Source organism: Mobula hypostoma, chromosome 23 (assembly GCF_963921235.1).
Source record: "Mobula hypostoma chromosome 23, sMobHyp1.1, whole genome shotgun sequence".
In the NCBI taxonomy this organism is placed as follows: domain Eukaryota; kingdom Metazoa; phylum Chordata; class Chondrichthyes; order Myliobatiformes; family Myliobatidae; genus Mobula; species Mobula hypostoma.
Genome location: NC_086119.1, coordinates 16,757,947 through 16,778,573, shown reverse-complemented (window position 1 = coordinate 16,778,573; position 20,627 = coordinate 16,757,947). Strand labels below are relative to the sequence as shown.

At 48.0% G+C, this 20,627-nt stretch overlaps 1 protein-coding gene across 2 annotated transcripts in view; it reads left to right on the top strand.

The window, feature by feature from the left end:
* cuedc1b (CUE domain containing 1b) overlaps positions 1-20,627 on the top strand; it is a 135,014-nt gene that overhangs the window by 104,527 nt on the left and 9,860 nt on the right. For both annotated transcript variants that reach the window (XM_063031166.1, XM_063031167.1), the window contains exons 3-9: positions 2,554-2,681; positions 5,685-5,811; positions 7,276-7,447; positions 9,673-9,765; positions 12,640-12,729; positions 13,907-14,000; positions 17,863-17,921. In XM_063031166.1, the coding sequence (XP_062887236.1) occupies positions 2,554-2,681; positions 5,685-5,811; positions 7,276-7,447; positions 9,673-9,765; positions 12,640-12,729; positions 13,907-14,000; positions 17,863-17,921 (763 nt within the window). The remainder of the gene's footprint in view (positions 1-2,553; positions 2,682-5,684; positions 5,812-7,275; positions 7,448-9,672; positions 9,766-12,639; positions 12,730-13,906; positions 14,001-17,862; positions 17,922-20,627) is intronic.

The following is a 20,627-nucleotide window of genomic DNA, read 5'->3' as shown; positions in this document are numbered from 1 at the left end:
GGGATCTCAGGTTGGGAACCCCTGTATTAGAGTGAAGAGTCCTTATGGTGGATCTTAGTTTATTCCGGTCTGTAGATGCTGTCTGATCCGCTAAATTCCTGCAGCATTTTGTGTGTGTTGCTACTGGAATAACATTTGTTTGTTCGTTCGTTATGTGCCATGTCTTATGACGAGGGTGATTATGGTCTTTCCATAACTGTGATTGCTCTTGGCAAATTTTCTGCAGAAGTGCTTTGGCATTGCCACCTTCTGGGCAGTGTCTTTACAATTTGGGTGACCCCAGCCATTAACAATACTCTTCAGAGATTGTCTGCCTGGTGTCAGTGGTCGCAAAACCAGGGCTTGTGATATGCACCAGCTGCTCATATGACCATCCACCACCTGCTCCTGTGATTTCAATAGGTACATTTAATGTCAGGGAAGTGTAGACAATATACACCCTGAAGTTCTTCTTTGCAAACATCCATGAAAACAGAGGAGTGCTGCAAAGAATGAAAGACAGTCAAATGTTAGAACCCCAAAGTCCCCCCACCCCCGGCTCCCTCCCCCACACTCGAGCAGCAGCAAGGCAGCGACTCCCTCCCGACCCCCAGACCCCCACCAACAAAAAAGCACCAGCACCCTCCACCGAGCATTAAAGCGTACAGCAAAGCATCAATAAAGACACAGATTTGCAGTAACCCAAAGCCTGCTTGCTCACCCGGTAATTCGACATACCACAGGGTCTCGCTCTCTCGCTCTCTCCCTAATAAGGGAAAAAGAGATGTGCCCATTTCACAGCGAGAGGGGAGACATAACAAACAACTCGTTGATTTACGATGTTAAAAGTCTGTTGCGTCACTATTTCCGAGCTCTGTGCCCAGAGAGTCGGCCCCAGAAAGGCACAGCTCTCCGGACACACAGCCCCTGGCATCTAACCCGCTGCTCCCGATGTTCCGTGTTCTCCCGTGGCGCTTCAGTCAGGGGCACCGGCCTAGAACCAGCACGTCTCCCGAACCACGAAAATCCAGAAACCTGAAGGCGAGCTTGCCTTTCGGGCTGCATCCTTGGGATATCAAATAGCGGCCGGTTGTGACGCACTGAGAGTGGGTCCCATTCCCGCAAAGAACCGAAGTCGGAGTGTAACTCCAGGTCACGGTCTTCATGTGGTCCTGACCGGAGGCGCTTGCCGGAGGGTGACCTGCAGGCTAGTGGTGAATGGGAGCAGTACTTTACACCTCCTTTGGTAATGCATATCTCCACCCCACCACCCAATGTAACGTTAAGTTTCAGGTATATCAAACCTTGCCGTACCTCAGATGGTGACCATCTCCCTGCCTTCCCAAGTCAAGACCAAGGTTTTGAAGATCATGAGGGTATTGGAAGGGATAGTGAGTTTGGCAGATCTTTCCTCATTGATCAGTGGCTTGAGGAAAGATATAAATCTGAAACGCATCTATCTTAAATCAGAACAAAGAGGAGTGGTCAAATTGTGATCTTAATATATTGAAACAATGCACACAAAATGCTGGAAGATCTCAGCAGGTCAGGCATCACCTCGAGCAGGGGTTCCCATTGGTTTTGGCTAATGGCATCAAAAAGGTTGGGAACTCCTGATCTTGAGGAATAAACAGTCAACGTTTCAGGCCGAAACCCTTCTATAGATATAGACACTGCCTGACCGGCAGAGAGTTCCTCCAGCATTGTGTGCGTGCGCGTGGGTGTGCGTGTGTGTGCGTGCGTGTGTGTGTGTTCTGGATCTCCAGCATCTGTGGAGTCTCTTATGTAAATATGTTGAAGGATTTGATCGTCTATACAGAGAAACAAGTCCCTCTGGGGGTGGGGGGGAGAATGTAGAAGAATTTTTTAATTGGTTTAAAAGTGAAATCAGAAAGGATTTGTCCATAAAATAGATGGAGGGATTAGGGAATTTCTCACCCCTAAATTTGGAGCAGCTGAATATTCATGATCTTGTTCGCGTATCAAGGATGTCGGGATGAGGGTGATAAAAGTGATCGACTAGCCACGCTTGGTAAACTGTGGCCAGTTCATATCTTGAACTTTGCGTATAGTTCAGACTGATGGGGTGATAAATGTGTTGTGACCACCCCTGCCCCCTGTGTTAATGTGACCGGATGTCCCTGGCTTGAGTGGTGGTGTGGTAGTTGGGGTACCGTGACAGGGAGCAGTGGCACGGCAGTGTGGTGTTTTGGCCAATGCTATTGCAGCGTCAGTGACTCAGGTTCATAAGGAATTCCTACATTTTCCCCATGACTGCATGGATTTCCTCTGGATACTCTGTATTCCAAAGACGTGTCGTTTATTTGGTCACTTGGGTGTAATTGGACAGGCTCGTTAAGGGGAGGTCTCCTTAAACAATGGCAATGATACTTTGTGCTCAGTCTTCACCAAACGGAATGTAAACTTGTCAGATTCCCTTTACCCGATGAGCTTTCCTTCAGTCGGCCCTGACAGATTACAATTGATGGTCTTGTGCTTGTTTCCAAGGCCCCCAGCCCATTAAATTCCTATGTCATTTTAACCTCCTCCTTTTCTCTCCCCACTCTCGTTCAGATCCTGGAGAGGACGCTGGAGCCGGACAGTTCGGATGAGGAAGCCCCTCCTGTATATTCTCCTCCTGCCTACGACATGCACGTGTTTGACCGACAGTATCCGCACATCCCTCCTCTGCCCCCTCGACGGTAAGCTCGACCCCTGCGGGCGACGTTTTAACGGGCAAAGTCATGTTTGTTGCATGTGCACAAGTAGATGTAAATGGAATCTTATTGCAGCAGGATCTGAAGCACGTGGGGTCTCTCCTTCTCCACCTCTGTTTCCTGAGGAGGCTGTGGAGAGCACGTCCCACGGATGCACAGTAGAGAGCACCCTAACATGCTGCATCACTGCTGGGTGCGGAAACTGGACTGTGGCAGACAGGAAGGCTCTACAACGGGTAGTCAAAACTGCCCAACGCCGACCTGCTATCGAGGACATGCACAAAGAAAGGTGCTGGGAAACAGCCCCACCCTGCTCTTAGACTATTTGTCCCACTCCCATCAGGGAGGAGGCTACGTAGCATCCACTCCAAGACCCCAGACTCAAAAACAGTTATTTTCCCCAAGAGGTCAGGCTGATCAACACCTCCACCCACTAAGCCTCCCCTCCGCATCCCCACCACCACTATTTCACCACTTCCTGTCAGTCACCTTGTTTACTGACACTCCTGTGCCTTGCACCACTTTATGGACATAAACTCAACCTGTGTGTATAAGCTGTCTCATGTATTTATATTTATTATGTGTTTTTATTATTGTGTTTGTCTTAATTGTGATTCTTTTTGTGCTGCATTGGATCCAGAGTAGCAATTATTTCGTTCTCCTGTACACTTGTGTACTGGAAACAGCATTTAACAATCTGGAACAAGAGAAAATCTGCAGAAGCTGGAAATCCAAGCAACACACACAAAATGCTGGAGGAACGCAGACGGTCAGGCAGCGTCTTTAGAAAAGAGTACAGTCGACATTTTGGACCGAGACCCTTCATTGTGACGGGGAAAAAGGATGAGGAGTCAGAGTAAGAAAGTGGAGGGGGTGGTGAAGGAGGAACCACAAGGTGACAGATGAAACCGAGAGGGGTGAAGTAAAGAGCTGGAAAGTCGATTGGTGTAAGCGATACAGGGCTGGAGAAGGGGAAGTTTGATAGGAGAGGACAGAAGGCCACAGAAGAAAGAAAAAGGGGAGGAGCACCAGAGGAAGGATATAGGCAGGTAAGGAGATAAGGTGAGAGAGCAAAATGGGAATGCTGAAGTGGGGCTGGGGGGGCATTACCAGAAGTTCAAGAAATCGATGCTCATGCCATGTGGTTGGAGGCTACCCAGACAGAACATAAGGTGTTGCTTCTCCAACCTGAGGGTGGCCTCTTTGTGACAGTAGAGGAGACCGTGGACTGACATGTCGGAATGGGAATGGGAAGTGGAATTAAAATGGGTGGCCACTGGGAGATCCCGCTTTCTCCAGTGGATGGACCATAGGTGCTCAGTGAAGCAGTCTCCCAATCTGTGTTGATCTCACTGATTATATAGGAGGCCACACCAGGAGCACCGGATACAGTAGGTGACCCCTACAGACTCACAAATGGTGTTGCCTCACCTGGAAGGACAGTTTGGGGCCTTGAATGGTGGTGAGGGAGGAGGTGTAGGGGCAGGTGTAGCACTTGTTCTGCTTGCAAGGTTAAGAGCTAGGAGGGAGATCATTGGAGAGGGACGAATGGACAAGAGAGATGCGTAGGGAGAGATCCCTGTGGAAAGCAGAAAGTGGGGAGGGAGAGAAAGATGTGCTTGGTGGTGGGATTCTGCTGGAGAAGGTGGAAGTTATGGAGAATTAGGTACCGAACATGGAGGCTGGTGGGGTGGTGGGTGAGGGCAAGAGGAACCCTATCCCTGGTAGGGCGATGAGAGGATGGGGTGAGGGCAGACTGTGCGAAATGGAAGAGGTACGGTTGAGGGCAACGTTGATGGTGGAGGAAGGGAAACCTCTTTCTTTCAAGGAGGACACCGCTGTCGTTCTGAAATGAAAAGCCTCATCCTGAGAGCAGGTGTGGTAGAGATGGAGGAATTGAGAGAAGGGGATGGAGTTTTTACAAGTAACAGGATGGGAGGACTCATCTTTCTCTGACGACTCATCTTCTTTTCCAGTCCTGCTGAAGGGTCTCGGCCCAACACCTTGGCTGCACTCTTTCCATTGATGCTGTCTGGCCTGCTGAGTTCCTCCAGCATTTTGTGTGTGTTGTTTAAACAAACTGGAATAAGCAACAAGGCAAATATAAATTGGAAAAAATATACAAGAAGGAACACAATTGGGGAAAAAAACCCAGAACCGTCCATTAACACAATGACCAATGACCATTAACTACAATGGACTGAGGTATTGATTAGGACCACTCCGTCCATTGCGGATCTCTCTCGCATTCACTCAGTCTCGGGTCATCCCCGCTTCCTACCAACTGCACTGTGGGCAGTGGCTTCCATGGAACACCAGGTTGCCACGTGACTCCTGTTAAACTATGCCCCCGCCCCCACTTCATGAGTATCATGAAGAGTTTACTTAGTGGCAGAGTGGTTAACTATTGGACTGGTAGCTGGAGATCTGGGCCATTCAGAAGTGATTCCGGGGTGTATTAACTCATATATGACGTTAAAAGCTTGGTCTCAGTAATTGTGACTGAATTTCGACACCACATAAGGAAAGGAGTTCGGCCATCCTCTGCTTACGTGAGTACAGGCCCACGGATGTGGTTGACTCTCAGTGTGGCACAGTGCTCCAGCTGCCTACGTTCGCTGCGTAAGCCGGGGCAGTACGATATGGAGAGCAAGCTGTTGCCCACGTAGCAAGCTCCCCCTCTTCCGCGCAGCTGATGAACCCGAAAGAACGGCGGAAACCGGTAAGAGTGTGGCACCAGCGGCATTGCAGGAGTTGAACTCGGTGTAGGACTACCTTAGGGACTCTGGCTCCTTGGGATTCACTCCAGAAGCCTTCCCCATGAGTGGGTATAGCAGAAGTTTGAGGTCAGAGTTTCCCTTCTCTGTAGCTGAGCTCCCAGCCACACCTGACGAGCACTAAGGGACCGATGAAGTCAGACCTGCATTAATATATCATGTGTAGCTCAGCCGATTTGATGTTGAATTCTGGACTCCATTTTGCTTGCAGGCTTGACATCCAGAACTCTAGTGGGAGCCAGTCACAGCGACGGTACCGGAACTGGAACCCTCCGTTACTTGGTAACCTACCTGACGACTTTCTGCGAATTTTACCACAGCAGTTGGATGTGGTGCAGGTGAGCTGGGTTTTGTTTCTGTTGTTATAACCCGCGGCCCTGGGTGCATCCCAGCAAGGAGTAGTTAAGAGCAACACACAAAGTGCTGGAGGAACTCAGCAGGTCAGGAAGCATCTATGGAGGGGAATAAAACTCAGGACTGATGAAGGGTCTTGGCCTGAAATGTCATCTATTTATTCCCCTCCTTGGATGCTGCATGAGCTGCTGAGTTCCCCCAGCATTTTGTGTGTGCGTGTTGCTCTGGATTTCCAGCATCTGCAGAATCTCTTGTATTCAGTGTTTCTTATATCCTTTTTGGTCTCGAGCACTTGTGAAAAGGGCCCTCACTGGCCCTGCAGCATGATGGGTAAGTGAGGCCACGAGGCACCCCTGTCATGGACAGTCGGGCTTCCAAATTTTTGTGAACACGTGACAAATGGATTTCCTGCTTTCCTGGTCTGCCCCTCTTTTGGAATTTCCACCAGCCCCTGACATCACTCTATTGGGACCCAGTGTAGCAAACGTAATCAGCAGCATTAGCTCTTACCAATTTTTGTCACTGCTTCACAGAAAGCACCTTTTCCATAGAAACATAGAAAATAAGTGCAGGAGTAGGTCATTCGGCCCTTCGAGCCTGCACTGCCATTCAGTATGATCATGGCTGATCATCCAACTCAGAACCCTGTACCTGCCTTCTCTCCCTACCCCCGATCCCTTTAGCCACTAGGGCAATATCTAACTCCCTCTTAAATATAGCCAGTGAACTGGCCTCAACTGTTTCCTGTGGCAGAGAATTCCACAGATTCACCACTCTCTGTGTGAAGAAGTTTTTCCTCATCTCGGTCCTAAAAGGCTTCCCCTTTATCCTCAAACTGTGACCCCTCGTTCTGGACTTCCCCAACATTGGGAACAATCTTCCTACATCTAGCCTGTCCAATCCCTTTAGAATTTTATACGTTTCAATAAGGTCCCCCCTCAGTCTTCTGAATTCCAGAGAGTATAAGCCTAGTCGATCCAGTCTTTCATCATATGAAAGCCCTGCCATCCCACAAATCAATCTGGTGAACCTTCTTTGTACTCCCTCTATGGCAAGAATGTCTTTCCTTAGATTAGGGGACCAAAACTGCACACAATACTCCAGGTGTGGTCTCACCAAGGCCTTGTACACCTGCAGTAGTACCTCCCTGCTCCTGTACTCGAATCCTCTTGCTATGAATGCCACTGATGCATCACTGCTAGGTACGGCAACTGCTCTGCCTGTGGCTACGAGACGCTGCAGAGAGCTGTGAACCCAGTTCAGCACATCGCCAGCCTCCCCTCCATTCGCTCCGCCTCCACCCCTCGCTGCCTCAGTAAAGCAGCCAGCATCATCGCCAACCCAGACGTTCTCTCATTTCCACTCTCCCATCAGGCAGAGGGTACAGAAACCCAGGGCTGATGTGTGTTGGTGTTGGAGATGATCCCCTTGCTGTTCCCTCCCTACAGAATTCCCAGAAGGCCAAGGCCGGGACGGGCCCGGAGCCACGTGGGTCGGCAGACCAGGAGCGGAAGCTGAAGCAGTACTTGGAGGATGAGCGCATTGCGCTCTTCCTGCAGAACGAAGAGTTCATGAAGGAGCTGCAGAGGAACCGCGACTTCCTGCTGGCACTGGAAAAGGGTAGGCGAGAGGCAAATCCCAGCGAGCCTTGGCGGGATTGGGAATAACATTCCCTCTTAGTCTTTCCTATTAACCCCTTGCTCTCCTGCGGCCTGGTAGTAGGCCTCTCTATTCCAGGGCTGCTCCTTGGGACAGGGGGCTCTGATTACATTTTGCTTCCCACACTGATTTCTACACCACTGCAGGTACCCCAGATGGACGCAGGGGTTTGAGATTGCTGCTGACTGCCATCTTCTCAAGGGCAGTAAGATACCAGCATGGCCACATCCCCAAACTGAAATTAAAATGTACTTTCCATAAGATTGGGAGCAGATTTCATTTGGTACATCAAGACATCAAGCCAGTGTACCACAGTGCAACATTAAACTTGCCCTTCAAGTTGCCTTTAAATATTTCCCCTCTTACCTTAAAGCTATGCATTCTTGTTTTAGATTCCCAATCTTGGAGAAGGAACAATGGCACGCTATCTTCTCTGTGCCCCGAATGGTTTTATAAACCTATATAAATCACCTAGCTGGTACTCAAATCTCCATTCAATGAAGATATGCTGCCTTCACTACTTTCCATCTACCCCTCCCTCCCAGGCACGCTGCCCAGCAACCCCTAATTTAACCCTAGCTTAATCACGGGACGACTTACAACGACTAATTCACCTGTTAATTAACCAGTATGTCTGTGGACTGTGGGAGGAAACCAGGGCACCTGGAGGAAACCCCACATTCCATGGGGAGGACGTACAGATGAGGTTGGAGTTGAACTCTGAACTCCAATGTCCTGAGATGCGATAACGTTGTGCGAACTGCTTCGTTATCATGGTACCATGGCTACCTGAGTCACCACTTTCGGGGAACTATGGAGTTGTATTCCTGTTTTACGATACGCCATAGGGTCCTGCTTTCACTGTGCTAATTTTGCCTGGATTTTATTTCCCCAAGCTGCATCACTCTGCACTTGTCTGAGTTAAATTCTATCTGCCGTTCCTTTGTACACTTTCCCAGTTAATCGAGGACCTGCTGTAAACTTTCACGACTGTATTTGCTGTCCACCACACTCATGATTCTGATGTCCTCTGCAGAGTTGCTAGTCGTGTCACCTACGTTGTTATCTAAATGATTAATATGTATGACGAACAACAGGGGACCCAGCACCAGTGCCCGTGGCACATTTCCAGTCTTGAATCCGAGAAACAATACTCCTACCACCCTCTGTCTCCTAAATTTCAGCCCTAAATTGTCTCGTCTGAAGTAGGAAGATAATTAGGGCAACATACATCAAAGTTGCTGGTGAACGCAGCAGGCCATTGTGATTGTCCTCAAGACCCAATACTCTAACACAAGAAAGTAATAAAGCTAGAAACCTTACTCCAAATTGAACTCAGTGGCCACTTTATTAGGTACCTCCTTTATTAGGTATATTCATGGCCTTCTGCTTTAATCCATCCACTTCAAGGTTTGACGTGCTGTGCGTTCAAGGCGCTGTTCTGCACACCACTGTTGTAATGAGTGGTTATTTGAGTTACTGTCAGCTTGAACCTGTCTGGCCATTCTCCTCGAACTTCTCTCTTAAACAAGGCATTTTCGCCCACTGAACAGCTGCTCACTGGATATTTTTTGCTTTGCGCACCACTCTTTGTAAACTCCATGTTGTGCATATTTTAGAAAAGCAGAAAACCCAACCATAGGACAGGAGTCGAAAGTCCATAGTACATTTATTATCCAAGTTTATAATAAATTATACAACCTTGAGATTTGTCTGCTTACAGGCAGCCACTAAACAAGAAACCCGAAAAAACCCAATTAAAAAAAAATTAATGCACAGAAAGAGAGAGAAAGAAACAAATTACGCAAATAATAAAAGCAAGCAACATCATTCAGAGCAAAATTGATTCTATAGACCTGGAGTAGGGCCGTAGCCTCAGCTGATCACACAGCGGGGCAAAGCGCTGGGAAGCTCACAGACACTAAAAGCGCTGAGCGGCCAGAGCAGGGCACAGCCTCAGAGCGGAGTAAACATCGCGGAGCAGAACCCGTCCCAACCCTTGTCTCCAGTTCCGACACCCTGCCTCTTCAGGCGTTTAAATGGTCCAAACGCCAGGTCGTCCCCCGCACTCAGATCTGGGCCCCACCACAGCGATACTCTCTGGGGCTGGGCCCCGCCACATTCCAGCCCGTACCCAATCTTTCCAGATCCCGCTGGTCACTGTAACTGTGAGTTTTATTTTTCAGATCGGCTCAAGTATGAATCTAAGAAATCAAAGTCTACTAGTGCAATTGAGTCTTTGCCCAGTGATGGCATCAATTTGCCTTCAGCGGTTCCAGGTAATGCAGACGTCAACTCTTGCCCCCTGTGATTTATTAGGCTTATAATTTGCCATTACTACCTGATAGTGATTTAGTGCTGTCTGCCTAATGAGATCTGTTCAGCTGCTAATAATTCATCAGCCTTTGCTCCTTCTGATAAATTTCACAGTGTTACAGTAGATGTGATGAGCTGGCGGCTGTTCACAAGGCAGCTGCTGCGGAGAGCTCGGGGCTGACGACTGCCCCGGATGTGGCCGTTTGCATGGGCGGTTGAGGAGGTGTGAGTGGCCCCGCAGTGCCCGTGCCCGCACCCGCCAGGAGGCTCTTAGCACTGACCGGTGGACCTGTGGCCCGTTAGCTGGTTTCATGAGACATGGGGGGCAGAACTAGGTGGAGTCAGCTCTGCCATTCCATCATGGCTGATTTAGGGTCTAGGCCTGAAATGTCGACTGTTTATTAATTTCTATTCGTGCTGCCTGACCTGCTGAGTTCCTCCAGCATTTTGTATCTGTTGCTCTGGATTTCCAGTATCTGCAGAATCTTGTGTTTATGGCTGATTTAGCTCCCACTCAGCCCCATTCACTTGCTTTCTCCCCGTAACCTTTGACACCTCTACTAAACAAGAGCCTATCAGCCTCTACTTTAATGGTACCCGATGACTTGACCTCCACTGCCATCTGTAGCAATGCATTCCACCGATTCGCCACCCTCAGGCTAAAGAAATTCCTCCTCATCTCTGTTCTCTGTTTCCCTGGGATGGAAACTGAATGCTGGAACATTATCTGAGCTTAGCAGCATTACATTCCCTGGCTGAATCAGCCACCACACAAGGTGACCCTGCCCCCCTTGATAAACCAGCCCTGAACTGAGCCACGGTGGAGACGTAGGAAACTGGGGGAAGCTCGGCGGGTCAGGCAGCATCCGTGGAAGGGAATGGCCGGTCAGTGTTTCGGTTCAGGACCCTCTGTCTGGACTCCAGATGAAGTTCTAGCCTGGTTCAGTTGCAAGAAAAGATAGTATATGGTGACTATATATGCACTTTGTTAATAAATTCACTTTGACTTTGTGTCCCAACCCATTGTCCATCTCCCTCCACAGATGCTTCCTGACCCGCTGAGTTCCTCCTGCATAGAGTCATAGAAAACTACATCACAGAAACAGGCCCTTTGGCCCATCTAGTCCGTGCTGTACCATTCCCATCAACCTGCACCTCCGTAGCCCTCCATACAACTGCCATCCATGTACCTATCCAAATTTCTCTTAAGTGTTGATATCAAAATCATATCCACGACTTGTGCCGGCAACTTGTTCCACAAGTTCACCACCCTCTGGGTGAAGAAATTTCCCCTCATGTTCCCCTTAAGCATTTCACCTTTCACCCTTGACCTCTAAATCTAGTCCCACCGAACATCAGTGGAAACATCCTGCTTGCATTTAGCCTACCTATACCCCTCAAAATTTTATATACCTCTATCAAAATATCCTCTCAATTTTCTATTTTTTAAGGAATACAGTTGTAACCTATTCAATCTTTCCTTATAACATTCTTTCAATCTTATTTACATCTTTTTTGTAGGTAGGTGACCAAAACTACACACAATACTACTTGTTCATTGCCTGAGATGAGCTAATCCTGGCTCGAAGAGCTGAACTGCTTGTAATCTTTCCCAGTACGTCTTCAGCAGAAGAAAGAGTAACCTTGAACAAAATTGTCAGTGATCCCATTTCAGGATGATATCCCCACGCGGAGCCCCCAACTGTGCTGTGGTTTCCATGTTAACTACGACCCAGTGCTTTTGAGTCAGTAGCTCGTGGATTTGGTTTCTCACTGCGGAGATCTGAGCAGCAGGCGGACACTCCTGCGGAATACTGGGGAATGCTGCAGCATCCGACGCTGTAGTTTTCAGGTGGCACCTGAGTCTCGAACTGCATCTGCCTTCTCCAGATTCCATCGGACCACTTTGAAGATCCAGAAAATGGCCGAAGTTTATCCCTCCTCTGATATTTTTAATACAGATTATCTGGTCACAAAGATTAAAGCAGCCCGCACGAAATGCTGGAGGAACTCAGAAGGCCAGGCAGCATCTATAGAAAAAAAGTACAGTCGACTTTTCGGGCCGAAACCCTTTGGCAGGACGCATTTTGTGTGTGTTGCTTGGATTTTCAGTGTCTGCAGCTTTTCTCTTGTTTGTGATAAAGATTAAAGATTAGCTTTACGTGTCACGTATGTATTGAAATGTATAGCGTAATGCATCGTTTGCGCCAACGAACAACACGTTATGATTTGTGCTGGGGGCAGCCCGCTAGTCTCACAGTCCTTCTGGCGCCAACATCGCGTGCCCACAACTTACTCACCCTAACCTGAGCGTCTTTGCAATGCGGGAGGAAACTGGAGCACCCCAAGGAAACCCATGCGGTCACGGGGAGAACAGGCAGCGGCAGGAATTGAACTCTGATTGTTCGTGCTGTAAAGCGTGCTGCTGACCGCTATGATACAGTGCCGCCCCCATTAACACATTGTGGAGGCCAATTCCTTAATTCCGAATGTACTCAAAATAGGTCAGCGTGCCGCCTTAAACTTTTCATTAAAGTTCCAGAAGGCAGGTGAAATAAGGGCCCCTTCCAAGATGTCACTGAAATTTACTTCGATTTCACCCTTGAGCTGATATAAAGAAATAAGATGAAATTTTAACTACAGTCAGGACCAGTCATTTTAGAATAATCTAAGGTCGGATGTGCTGACAGCACTGAAATGAATGGAAGTAACTGGCAGCAGGCCAGCGGTTTGTGTGCTGGGGCCAGGCGTGTCTTATTGCTGTGATGAAGAGCCAGAATGATGTGAGAGGCAAGTGTTTGGAAGCAAATGTTAACTCCTTCCTCTACTCCTTGCAGCCGAATCTGGTGCCTCTGGTGTTGCCGAAGCAAGCGGTGTACCACTTGATGACGCCTTGTTCAGGGACAAATTAAAGCACATGGGAAAATGTGAGTCTTCCTGAAATTATTTTCCATCAGTAGGTTGGTGTCTATGCCCTACAGTACCCACTTCCCATCCCGACACCCCCCCCCAATCCTAACCCATCCTACCCTCACTTCTGTCCACCTCAGTTCCCCTGCACCCTCCCTTCTGTCTTGTGCACACTCAGGTACACCTGTACACCTGTTTGTTAATGCAAAAATCTAACCAGCCAATTGCGTGTCTTCAAATAAAAGCATGCAGGCATGGTCAAGAGGTTCAGTTGTTGTTCGGACCAGACATCAGAATGGGGAAGAAATGTGACCACGTGACTGTGACCCAAGTATCTTAGAGAGAGAGAGACACACACAAATAAGACAGCAGCAACTCAAGGAGGTGGCTCAACATCATCCTCTTGGAGGTAGTTATGGTTGGCATCCGTCTGTCTGGAAGGACAATGGGTGATGATCATCATCACAAGCCTGGGCGGAAGGTATGGAGATCCTGAGATGCCCAGTTGTCAAGATCCCCTCTCAGCCTCACCAGTGTAGTCCAAAGGAAAGCTTATGAAGCAATACGTTTGGCACCAGCTTGGCTGCAGGAGCTGCTGGAAGGATGTACGATAACATCCAGCCACCTTAGGGCTCCACTCCGGATTTGCTGTCTGGATTTACTCCTGTAGCCTTCGTCTCTCCCAAGGCTGCCGACAGGGCAGTGGGGCTATTTACCCGTAGCTGGGGATCTGGTTCACGAGCACCAGGGCGTGTCCACACACTGGTGGGCCTGTGTGCAGGGACCAGACCTTCTCCCCGTCCTCTGTAGTTCAGCCCGAGTCCGAAAGGAGTCCAGTTCCCGTGTGTCGCCAGCGAGGAGGCACTACATGAGGCTTGCTGTTGGAGAGGCTATGTACTGGCAGGGAGACACTTACACACTCAGCTCGCCTTTCCGCGAGACTGTTAGCCAGTGGTGGAAGATGGAAGTAAGAGTGATTAGCACCCCCTTCACTACCACACTGGGAGCATCACAAATGCTACCTAAATGATAGTGACACACATATCAAAACAAATATATTTTCCATTCTCTTTTTGTTTGAGTGAATGTCCGATAATTCTGTCTTTTTGTTTGAGTGAATGTCAATCATGTGATCTCTGATAATTCTATCTTGACCAAACGTAAGGGGACTGACGCATTACTTCCTCTCTGCAGCCACGCGGAAGAAGCTCTTCGAGCTGGCGCGTGCTTTCTCTGAGAAGACGAAGATGAGGAAGCTGAAGCGAAAGCATTCCTTAAAACATCACATGTATCCTTGGCAGGTTGTGTTTCCCATTGAACCAGCGCTGGGGAAGCAGGAAACTGCAGAAGGCGGTGACAGTAGCAAGCCTGGCTCGGGTTAAGGATGAAAGATAATATTAGTTTTATTTGTCGCATGTACATTGAAAGGTTGAAACATACTTTGAAATGCGTCATTTGTGTCAACTACCCACACAGTCCAAGGATGCGCTGGGGGCAGCTCGCAAACGTTGCTGTGCTTCTGGCACTAACATGACGTGCCCACGACTCACCCATCCTAACCTGTTCGTTTGTGGACTGTGGGAGGAAACCGGAGCACCCGGAGGAAACCCAAGCAGTCACGGGGAGAACGTACAAACTCCTCACAGACAATGGCGGGAATTGATTCCCGATCTTCTGGTCTTTGGCGCTGCACAACGTTACACTTCCATGCTACCCTAAGTACTGTGCTTAAGTTACAGCAGTGTTTGTAACTTAACGCACAGTACTTTGGGTGCACAGATGGGGCAAGGGGGACAAATAACCCTGTAGGATAGAGTTGTGGCCGCACAGAAGAAAGTCATTGGCTTAATATTTCTCCTCCTTTTTCTGATGGAGAACGGAGCCTACCCTACGGCACATGGCCACGTGGAAATGATACAGAGTGAAGCCATTGGCCTAACTCGTATAAATATAGAATAGTACAGCACAGTACAGGACCTTCGGCCCACAATGTTGTGCCAACCCTCAAACCCTGCCTCCCATATAAGCCCCCACCTTAAATTCCTCCATATACCTGTCTGGTAGTCTCTTAAACTTCACTAGTGTACCTGCCTCCACCACTGCCTAAGGCAATGCATTCCATGCACCAACCACTCTCTGAGTAAAAAACCTTCCTCTAATATCCCCCTTGAACTTCCAACCCCTTACCTTAAAGCCATGTCCTCTTGTATTGAGCAGTGGTGCCCTGAGGAAGAGGCGCTGGCTATCCACTCTATCTATTCCTCTTATTATCTTGTACACCTCTATCATGTCTCCTCTCATCCTCCTTTTCTCCAAAGAGTAAAGCCCTAGCTCTCTTAATCTCTGATCATAATGCATACTCTCTAAACCAGGCAGCATCCTGATAAATCTACTCTGTACCCTTTCCAATGCTTCCACATCCTTCCTATAGTGAGGCGACCAGAACTGGACACAGTACTCCAAGTGTGGCCTAACCAGAGTCTTATAGAGCTGCATCATTACATCGCAACTCTTAAACTCTATCCCTCGACTTATGAAAGCTAACACCCCATAAGCTTTCTTAACTACCCTATCCACTTGTGAGGCAACTTTCAAGGATCTGTGGACATGTACCACCAAATCCCTCTGCTCTCCACACTACCAAGTATCCTGCCATTTAGTTTGTACTCTGCCTTGGAGTTTGTCCTTCCAAAGTGTACCACCTCACACTTCTCTGGGTTGAACTCCATCTGCCACTTCTCAGCCCACTTCTGCATCCTATCAATGTCTCTCTGCAATCTTTGACAATCCTCTACACTATCTACAACACCACCAACCTTTGTGTCGTCTGCAAACTTGCCAAACCACCCTTCTACCCCCACATCCAGGTCGTTAATAAAAATCGCGAAAAGTAGAGGTCCCAGAACAGATCCTTGTGGGACACCACAAGTCACAATCCTCCAATCTGAATGTACTCCCTCCATCACCACCCTCTGCCTTCTGTAGGCAAGCCAATTCTGAATCCACCTGGCGAAACTTCCCTGGATCCCATGCCTTCTGACTTTCTGAATAAGCCTACCATGTGGAACCTTGTCAAATGCCTTACTAAAATCCATATAGATCACATCCACTGCACTACCCTCATCCATATGCCTGGTCACCTCCTCGAAGAACTCTATCAGGCTTGTTAGACACGATCTGCCCTTCACAAAGCCATGCTGACTGTCCCTGATCAGACTATGGTTCTCTAAATGCCCAGAGATCCTATCCCGAAGAATCTTTTCCAACAGCTTTCCCACCACAGACGTAAGGCTCACTGGTCTATAATTACCCGGACTATCCCTACTACCTTTTTTGAACAAGGGGACAACATTTGCCGCCCTCCAATCCTCCGGTACCATTCCTGTGGACAACAAGGACATAAAGATCCTCGCCAGAGGCTCAGCAATCTCTTCCATCACCTCGTGGAGCAGCCTGGGGAATATTCCGTCAGGCCCCGGGTACTTATCCGTCCTAATGTATTTTAACAACTCCAACACCTCCTCTCCCTTAATATCAACATGCTCCAGAACATCAACCTCACTCATATTGTCCTCACCGTCATCAAGTTCCCTCTCATTGGTGAATACCGAAGAGAAGTATTCATTGAGGACCTCATTCACTTCCACAGCCTCCAGGCACATCTTCCCACCTTTATCTCTAATCGGTCCTACCTTCACTTCTGTCATCCTTTTGTTCTTCACATAATTGAAGAATGCCTTGGGGTTTTCCTTTACCCTACTCACCAAGGCCTTCTCATGACCCCTTCTTGCTCTTCTCAGCCCCTTCTTAAGCTCCTTTCTTGCTTCCCTATATTCCTCAATAGACCTATCTGATCCTTACTTCCTAAACCTCATGTATGCTGCGTTCTTCCACCTGACTAGATTTTCCACCTCACTTGTCACCCATGGTTCCTTCACCCTACCATTCTTTATCTTCCTCACCGGGACAAATTTATCCCTAACATCCTGCAAGAGATCTCTAAACATCGACCACATGTCCATAGTACATTTCCCTGCAAAAACATCATCCCAATTCACACCCGCAAGTTCTAGCCTTATAGCCTCATAATTTGCCCTTCCCCAATCAAAAATTTTCCTGTCCTCTCTGATTCTATCCTTTTCCATGATAATGCTAAAGGCCATTATGTCTGTGCTGCATTGACTTCGTATGAGGATCGGTTGATGGACCTGGGCTGGTACTCACTGGAACTCAGAAGAATGAGAAGGAGTATCTCACTGAAGCCCATCAAATGTTGAAAGGTCTTGACAGAGTGGATGTGAAGAGGATGATTTGTATAATGGTGGAGTCTAGGACCAGAGGACACATGCTCAGAATAGAGCAGGGGTTCCCAGCCTCAGTCCATGCACCCCCTCAGTTAATGGTAGGGGTCCAAGGCATTAAAAAAAGTTGGGAACTCCTGGAATAGAGGGACATCGATTTGGAATGGAGATGAGGAGGAATTTCTTTAGCCAGAGGGTGGGGAATCTGTGGAGTTCGTTGCCGGAGATGACTGTTGTGGCCAAGCCACTGGGTATATTTCAGGCAGAGCTTGATAGATTCTTGATTCATAATAGCATGAAGGGTTTCAGGGAGAAAGCAGGAGATTGGGGCTGAGAGGGATCAGCCCTGATGAAATGGCGGAGGAGACTCGATGGGCCAAATTCTGCTCGATGGGCCTAATTCTGCTCCTATATCTTATGGGCCTGAAGTCCTATAATTTCCCTCGATGTGCTTTGCATGAGGAGCATTTCAGCTGCATTTGTTAACCAAGGCCTCTATTTTGAAGAGGAGCTTGGGTAGCTATCAAGCTGAAACATTAATGCCAATACTGTGTCCACAGATGCTGCCTGACCTGCTGGTTATTTTTCAGTTATTTCGGATTTCCTGTTGCTGCCTTCCAAATGGATTGTCAGGTCACCATTATGTTGCTCTGTGTGGAATCTTGCTGTGCCTAGATTGACAGTATCCTGCCTTAACAGAAGGCCCCCATTCATTGGCTGGAAAGTACTTAGTGACCACCCAAATGGGATGTGACTGGTTTGGCCAAAAGGCAACATTAATCATTTTTGTTTATTGTAGTCAAGTCTAGGGTTTACATGTGTTTTTCCTTTACCCATTTGGCAATGCAGTCTCGGAACAGCAGCCTCAACAGCAAATCTCTTGGATGACGTGGAAGGGAATTCTTGTGGTAAGGATAAATTTTCACATTTAATGTGACTTTTCTCTTTCACAAGTAGCGAGGGTCCAGCATGCTTTGGGGTGGGATTCATTCCCTGGTGTTGATAGTGTTGGTCCAGCCAGTGCCTCTGTCGTTGGAGGTGAGGTATGGAGTACTGCCCCCGGGGTATATCGTCAATCAGGATTTGTGGGCCGCAGTCCATTCTGGGAAAGGAGCAGCGGTGGGTCAGCGCCCAACCATGAGAAAACAGCGAGGGAGCCAATTGAAAACTGTATTTCAGTCCCAGATATTATGGACGAGAATCAGAATTGTGATTGATATTAAACCCTTGGACTTGGTTCTCCAGTCCATGAAGTGAGTCTACTGACTAATCACAACTATCTGCTGGATATCCACCATTTTGACCAGTCAGCTGACCTGAATGGTGAGGCATCTTTCCATGTCCTGGATACTGATTCCAGACTGTCTGTTGGTTTCTTTTTATTGTGTGACAGGATCTGGAACTCACCAACTAAGCCTGCATTTATTGCCTGGCCCTATCTACACTGGACAGAGTTACCTGTAGAGGACAGTCAACAGAGAACTCATTGGGTCTAAAATCATGCACGGCCCAGAGTGGAAAAAGGAGTAAACTTCCTTCCCTGAAGGATGTTAATGGACCGACTGTGTCCTACAGTAATCCAGCAGTTCTACCATCACCACTAACTGGAATGAGTTGTCATTGGAAGTCATGGATATGGGTTTGATTTCAGCACTCATGAGAAGTTTGGTTAAGTACTTGGATGGGACTAGATGGGCTGAAGGGCCTGTTTCTGTGCTGTAATACTGTATGACCATCGAGTATTGAAAGCCTCAGATGGAGTGGACATGGAGAGGATGTTTCCTATTGCGGGGGGGGGGGTCTAGGACCAGAGGGCACGGTCTCAGAATAGAAGGACGTCCCTTTGGAAGAGAGATAAAGAGGAATTTCTTTAGTCAGGGGTGGTGAATCTGTGGAATTCATTGCCACAGACGGCCGTTGAGGCCAAGTCATTGGGTATGTTTAAAGTGGAGGTCGAAAAGTTCCTAAGTGTGTCAAAGGTTCTGGGAGAAAGCAGGAGAAGGGGGTTGAGGGATAATAAATCAGCCATGATGGAATGGCAGAGCAGACTTGATGGGCTGAATGGCCTAATTCAGCTCCTATGTCTTATGGGCTTCTGATCTTTAACTCTTTGTTTGAGATTTATGTAGTTATTTTAGTTGTAAGTTCTCTGTGTCATTTTGGGACTTGAATCTCAGTCTTCAGATAAGTGACTCGTTTTCCTGGGTACCAGTCCTCTAATTTAACCACGTTCCTCTGTTACCCACATCTTTGTGCTTCTCCTGACTCATGATGAAAACTAAAACGTGTTTCAAATTGCAGTCTGCAGGAGGTAGATTTCAAATTCCTCTTGAAGACAGAGATGGGATAGCAGGTTATTTTAGCTGGAATTTGAGTCGATGAAAATGAAAAATTAAATTCACCAAGGAATTTTTATTATACAGTATGCTGACAGGCCCTTCTGGCTCCAACAAGCCTGCTCTGCCCAGTGACCAATTAACCTAATGTCCTGTCCGTCTTTGGACTGTGGGAGGAAACCGAAGCACTCGGAGGAAACGCACGTGGTCACAGGAAGGACGCACAGACAGCAGTGGAAAACGAAGCCGGATCCTGGCACTGTAATAGCATTACACTAACTCACTGCTGTGCTGTGCTGGTCTCCACCCACCACCCCCACACCCACACCCGGGTCAAAGGACAGCCAGTGGGACTCCAGTAACTTCCAGTGCTGCCTGTCTTTCATGCTCCCCACGTGACCGCAAGGATCTTAACCAACATTGCTGCTTGATAGGTTGTCTGGCCTCTGTATATTCTTCCTGCAGAAAGTGAGTGTTAGAAAGTTTATTTAGTTAGAAGTACAGGGCAGAAGTGGCCCTTCAGACCCTTCACACTGCCAGCAACCCGATTTAATCCTAGCCTAACCGTGGGACAGTTTACAATGACCAATTAACCCACCAACCATTACATCTCGATTCTATGCCTCCAGTAGAGGTGTGAGTGAGGAGCCCCACACATAGTATCTATAAAGTCAAGAGGGGCATAGATAAGGTGAATTGTCACATTCTTTCCCCCTGTGTAGAGGAGTCTAAAACTTGAGGGCCTAGTTTTGAGGTGAGGAGGAAGAGTTAACAGAAAACCTATGCATAGGTTATTCATACGAAGGGAGGTGGATGCATGGAATGAGCTGCCATTCTTCTGGGTAGGTACAATTACAGCATTTAAAGGCAGTTGGGAGGTAAATGGGTAGGAAAGGCTTTGAGGGATACGGGCTAAACACTGACTCTCTCTCAAGGCTGATTTATACTTTTGCGTCAAATCGATGCCGTAGGTACGGTGTAGCTGCGAGCCCTATGCAGAGCCTATGCGGAGCCCTATGCCATAGTCTGACGTGCACCTCTCCTAAAATGTAACTACGTGTCGCGGCAACGCAGACCACAACAACTGTGATTGGTCCGCTTGGTAGCATCGCATTTCTTCCTACGCTGCAATAGCTTCCCGTTGGGCGACTGAAGGGCAGGGAAGGAACTCTGGCTGCAGTGTTTTCCATAAAGCTTTACAGACCTCCGAAATTATGGAGAACACATTTCGCTTTTACGAGAAAAGACGCTCGCTTTAAACTTCTTTACCCCGAGAAA